The sequence below is a fragment of the Centruroides vittatus genome, unplaced genomic scaffold, assembly GCF_030686945.1.
Source record: "Centruroides vittatus isolate TY-2023 unplaced genomic scaffold, ASM3068694v2 contig_879, whole genome shotgun sequence".
Taxonomy (NCBI): Eukaryota; Metazoa; Arthropoda; class Arachnida; order Scorpiones; family Buthidae; genus Centruroides; species Centruroides vittatus.
Genome location: NW_027122571.1, coordinates 2,846,238 through 2,853,013, shown reverse-complemented (window position 1 = coordinate 2,853,013; position 6,776 = coordinate 2,846,238). Strand labels below are relative to the sequence as shown.

Sequence of the window (6,776 nt, the reverse complement as noted above, 5' to 3'; positions counted from 1 at the left end):
TGAATATATTCGGGATATTTTAAATCAACTTCTAAGATATATCCTATGCTATTTTCATCAGATATATTAGTTATGTCTAAAGCATCTATTTCATCTTTGTGAAGCCATCTAAAATTATTTACGGGTAAGTATGCGCTCATTACAAACCCATAAAGATTATTTGCATCTATTGACAGAATATAATTATGAGGTTGATTTTTATCATATGTTTCGGGTATTAATGGATTATTAGCTTGCGCAAATCTTTTCCCTGCTAAACTTACTCCCCCCCTCATTCCACTTTCAATAAATAAATACATATCAAGATCATTAAATAATTCTAATTCAATTTTTGTCATTTTTAAACCACAATTCCATGTTAAATCAGGTGTTGTTATAAAATATACAGGATCTAAATTATAATATGTTAAACTTAATTTTCTAAAATTTTGGAATATATCTGCTAATAATATGGTATCAACATATTGATATAATTTTAAATAGTCCCTGAAAGTTTCACAGCGAAATTTTTTCCAAACTAATTGAGCATGATTATAATCATCATCTGTAATATTTTCTCCTGATAATTCGTTATAAAAACATTTTTTTGGGGGTAGCCGTATTTCATCTAATATTTCTTTGTTTTTAAAATAGGAATATGGAAAAATTCCTTTTCTTTTTAATAATTCTCTATATTTGTAATGACGAAAAAAATGATTAAAAATTGGAAAATTATAATTCGCATTTTTTAAATTATCGGTTAAAACAGAGAGAGAAGAATTTAAAAATTGATAACTGTCAATAAATTTAAAATAATCTAATGAAAATGTCGTAAATTTTTCTGAATTTATTGGAATAATACTAATTTTTGAAAATAATTTAGAAGGTATATTTTTAAAAATTAAATGCGAATCATAACCAGAAAAATTGTGCAATATAATTGGAATAAACGGTTTTAGTCTATAATTTAAATTGCATTTATTATGAGCCCACCCTCGAAAACAGCCTGTTTGATGATCGTGGTCCATTACACGGATATCATCATCATCAAATTTTTCATTACAAATATGACATAAATGTCTTGAATTATTAGTAACAGTATTTAAATTAATTTCAACATTATGACTTATTTTACTTAACAAATTATTCAATTGGTTTTGAATATCAATTAAAAAATTATTAACAGCATTATCACCACAATAAAAATTAGCATATATTATTTTATCCTCATTTTCAATAATTATAATCGAATAACATATAGGTTTATGAATTTCAACGATTTTAGTAAAACTTTCTTTAGGATTTATTTCATTAGAAGAAACCTTTTCCAAAATTGATTCAAAATCTGCAAATATGCAGATTGGGTGAAATAATGATTTTTCATGAGAATGAAATTTGGTGATTGCTTCTTTTCCTTTCGGGGTGGATACTTTTTGATATTTATGATTAGAACAAAATTTGAGATGCTCATTTAAAGTACATTCTCTTTCAAAACCATTTAAACATCTTTTGCAAAATTTTCTTGGCAAAAATTTCTCAGACATTAGTCTATTAAAATTTCTAATTAAAAAATAATGAGATTTATATAATAACAAATTTATTTCTTTTTCAAATTGAAATTTGGTTATATAAATCGGATAAATTAGTTTGTTTTCGTATCCATATACATTAATATTTAAACAATTATTTTTTTCAAATATCGGAATATTTTTAACATTTACAGGAAATTTTAAACTATTTATATTTAAATATTTTAAATATTTCCTATACAAATATATAGAATTTTTGTTGGTATTAACTGTTGGATACAGATTAGCAATTATACAATATAAAAAACATTGATTGTCTGAACATTTTATATTTAACACACAACGTTTATTAACTATATGTTTTGGAAGAATAATATTACCACATCCTCCAATTTCATTTTTGTATATTCCTATATGAACATCTATAAATATAATTTCTTTCAGTATCCACCCTGATCCATATTTTATAAACTCATCAATATAGTTTAAAATTGTATCAAATGCATTCATTAATTTTTCATTAATCATATATGAGGATAAAATATGCTCAACACGACTAGAAAAATAAACATCTTGATATTCTATAATATCATCTTCTTTATATTTTATAAATTTAGTTTTTAAATTTATTAAAAATTTTCTTCTACAAACGAAATTATCATTAGCTAAAATATTATAAATACTAGATGTTATTTTTCCAAAAAAGACAGATGGATCACTATTTTCTAAAATAAGAGCACGATAAGTTTTAGCATAACCTCTAAAAGCTTTTTTCCTTAATATAAAAGACATATTTTAAACATTTACACATTTGTCTAAATGTTCGTTCATTGCATCAAAAGCTTTTTTATAAAATTTAAAGTCGTTAATATTAATATTATATTTGTTAGGTGGATAGTTCCCTTTTGTTTTTGTTAAAGAAACATATGTGTTAGAATGGAATTCTACCACCTCCATGAATTGATTTTCACATATTTTGATGTTAAACTTGCTAATTTTTGAAGATTTACCTTTATCTAGAGTTAGGTCTAACCCGAACTTTTGGTCTAAGGCAAGCTTTTGCTTTTTCAACTCCTGATCTTCTATGTTTTTAGGTTTTGGTCCTCTTTTTTTACCAACAGTCTGATTCACATTAAAATCATAATCACATTCTAAAATTAATATTATATTTATTGAATTATTTTAAGTAAAAATAGTTAAAAAATAAAATAAAATACTTACCTCCTGAAGACATTTTTCTTAGATGTATAAGAGATTCTTGCAAAAGAAGTTCTCAGAGATGTATTGAGCTAGTATCTCACCACTGTATTGAGCTAGTATCTCACCACTGTATTGGGCTAGTATCTCAGCACTGTATTGAGGGTGTCTCTTATATGCAGTATTTATACTATTGCTGGATGCAAAAATAACACATAACAGGATGTCTGTTAATAATTTTAGAATAACATGATGTCTATTAATATTCTTCAACTGCACTTTGAAAAACAGGATACTTAAAAATGAATCGAAAACAGTAGTGTGTATTAATATTTTAAGAATTTACTTCAAAAACAGGATATTTTAAAAATGAAAATAGCACTGTCTATTAATATTTCAAGAATATACTTCAAAAACAGGATATTTCAAGAATATACTTCAAAAAACAGGATATTTTAAAAATGAATCGAAAATAGCACTGTCTATTAATATTTCAAGAATATACTTCAAAAACAGGATATTTCAAGAATGTACTTCAAAAACAGGATATTTCAAGAATGTACTTCAAAAACAGGATATTTCAAGAATATACTTCAAAAACAGGATATTTAAAAATGAATTAAAAAAACACACAGTGCCTATTAATATTTTAAGAATGTACTTCAAAAACAGGATATTTCAAGAATATACTTCAAAAACAAGATATTTAAAAATGAATTAAAAACACACAGTGCCTATTAATATTTTAAGAATGTACTTCAAAAACAGGATATTTCAAGAATATACTTCAAAAACAAGATATTTAAAAATGAATTAAAAACACACAATACCTATTAATATTTTAAGAATGTACTTCAAACAACAGGATATATAAAAATGAATACCACACCTCTGTTGAATTTAAGTATAAAAAGAGCTGTAATTTTTGTCAGAATCAAACAAGTTTTAACAATCATTCACAAACTCCAGCATTCAATACATTCTGCTAAGATGAGTTGTAAGTATATTTTCTTTTATATCTATACTTGATTTTTTTTTAATAAATATCTTGATGTAGATTCTACTATCTCAGAATTCTCCTGTGGTGAGTATTATAATAATTTATAATATATAGTTTTTTTTGTATATGTCTCTATTTAATTGATATATTTTAATATAAATTAGATTTCAACACTCAAAAATACTGGAATGGTAGGTGTTAAAATTATTTTTTTTTTATTAAAATTAATACTGTGTATTATAATATAGTTTCTAATATAGGAGTTATCATTGACTTCGAGGCATTTACAATTCGAGATGAAAATCTCCCGTTTAACACTTTATGCAGGCAAATCGGATTTGTAGCAAGACATGGAAACAATTTCGGAAAAATAGATTTTTACAATGAATTTATTAATTTTAATGATTTATCATTAAGAGATAAAAAATCTGTGAAATTTGGAAATTTTTTGCATGGACTATATTTGGCATATAAAAAACATAATTTTGGTTATTGGGAATGTTATTGTAAAGTATGCGAAATTTTATATAAATTATATAAAAAATATGATATAATTTATTATAAGGGGGGCCAAATCGAGTTTAATTTTTTAAGCCTAACTGAAGAAAAATACAACATAAAAATTTCGTCATACGACCTCGAAAAATTGGGAATTCCTAAATCCTCGAAAATTAGCATACCGTGTCCACATCATAGCAATTTTGTTGCTCACTGCTCTCTTTGTGATGTCTTCTCTTATAAATTTTATATGGATCAACACGGTAAATATATTTTTAATTATTATTATATAAAAATTAGTAAATATGATTACATTTTTTTTTTAAATTTGTATAGGTATATAATTATTGTTATTGCTAACATTTTTAACAGGTAATTTTTTTTACTAATGAATGAGAATGATAAAATAATATTATTATTATTAATTAAAGTTTTTTATTTTATACAGACTTAGAGAAGAAAATATTATCTTGTGTTTTAATATTATGTAATTTTTTTAATGAATGAGAATGATAAAATATTATCATCATCATCTTGTGTTTTAATATTATGTATTTTTTTAAATTAATGAGAATGATAAAATATTATTATTATCTTGTGTGTTAATATTATGTTTTTTTTTTTTTTTTTTTTTGAAAGAATAAAAAGAAGTTTATATTTAAATAGTTTTATTATTTTTCATTGAAGTACAACATTGATTATACATTATTGCACTCGGATGTGCTAAGTAAAAATGATTTTTAACAAATTTCTTTACAAATTCATCGTTATAAAATTTGTCAGTTGTACTTAATTCTTTTAAACATTGATTTCTATTCATTTTATATAGAAAATACAAACAGAAATATCCGCAAGTTGTTGAATATAAACTCTGATGAACTATATTATTCCAGCAACAATTTTTAGAATTTTGTTTTATAAATTTTATAATTTTCGTTTTTGTCGGTTTCATTCCATAGCTATCATAGTAAAAACAAGTTTTTTCGGTAAAGAACACAGATACCCAATGACTCCCAGGCTTATTTTTCTCATCTAAATTAATTATAAACGATTTACGATTAGCAATGTGAACGGGTAAGTCATCAGATGCAAAAACACCTCCGAAAGTCCTTTTTATTTTTGAATCACTTGAAGCCAGTCTCCATAAAGTAATGGTATTCATTAATAGTCCACAAACACAGTTCTTGAGTGATCAATTTCTAGAGTATTATTATATTCCAGCAAACAAATAACATTCACCGTTTCTAATATTGCAGTTGAAAATTTTAATTCAATTGAGATATTTCCTTGTTGATTAACACTTATATGCGATTCTGATGCAGAATGATCGGGAGTAAGATCGAAACAATATAAAGTATAGCCATCTTTATAATCGTCGTAAGATATATTTGTAAATTTATGATGGTTAATGCATCCTATATCTTCAAATAATGATATAAAATTTCTTGCATATATTTTATTTGTATAATCAGGAGTATATGGTTTTGGGGGAATCATTTGATTGTCTTTTAATAAACATATATAATTTAAATGGTAATTTTTAAAATTAAAAGGATTGTATTTTACATTTCCATTAAATGCCGAATTTGAAACCAAACCAATTGTAATTCTATAAGGTAACTGACCGATAACAGCATTTGATATATTTGTAGACTGAATTCCACTACTTAAAGTAAAAACTTTAATATCTGTTCTGCGGAATGGCATTTTTATAATACCTGTTTGCAATGCTTTTTCTATTCCAATTTGAACTGATGAACTAACATCTACTTTATTAATTTTTAGAGATGCATTTTTAATAATGACTTTATAATCATCATTATTTGCCATTAATGCAAAATTATCTTTTGATCTTTCTAATTTAATTCGTAAATCAACATTATTAATTAACAGTTTAGGTTGATGTGATAAATCAATATGAAGTCGTCCAACTAAATCTATTAGTCTACTTTGTTTACCAATATTAAATCTTTTAGCCATTCCTTCATTATTTTCTATGGAATCCATATGTTGTGCAGTATCTTTAAAAAATAATGCACTCGTTAAAAAGGATTCTTGTGCTTCTTTTGAGTAAAATAATAAGGCCTCCAAAATTGCTCTGTAGGGATAATTAACCTGTGAAATTACTTGTTTGTCGTTTAGAAAAACACTGCATTGAGAGAACAAACTATTTAAAAAATAATTGACAGGAGCAACTTTTTCATCTACAGCAGTATCTGTTCCATTTTTCTTTACAATTTTTGCTTGAACATGTAGATAAATTGAATGTAGATCGATATAATTTTCACCAGAACCGGATACATAAAATTCAATTGGTGCTCGACTATCCGAAATTGTTGCGACAGGATGTACTATAACTTCTGATGTATTGTCAATAGCTAATTGAGTTGAAACTGTACTGAATAAATCCAACTCACTTTTGGTGCATGGACAAGAGTGTGGATCCATTTTCTCACTCAGTAAATATATCTTTTAGTTTTCGCCTTTTATTCTGCGACTGAATTAATCTTTTCGTTCGTTTTCTTTTTATACCAGATCCGCCTTGTACTTTTTTAATTACATCATCTTTTATT

The 6,776-nt window shown here is 24.9% G+C and overlaps 1 protein-coding gene across 1 annotated transcript; it reads right to left on the bottom strand.

Moving 5' to 3' along the window:
* Positions 1–5,364: 5,364 nt before the first annotated feature.
* Positions 5,365–6,651, bottom strand: LOC136983269 (uncharacterized protein F54H12.2-like). Its single transcript, XM_067279976.1, has one exon. It carries the CDS (start codon positions 6,649–6,651, stop codon positions 5,365–5,367), a length of 1,287 nt encoding a protein of 428 aa, XP_067136077.1.
* Positions 6,652–6,776: the final 125 nt, after the last annotated feature.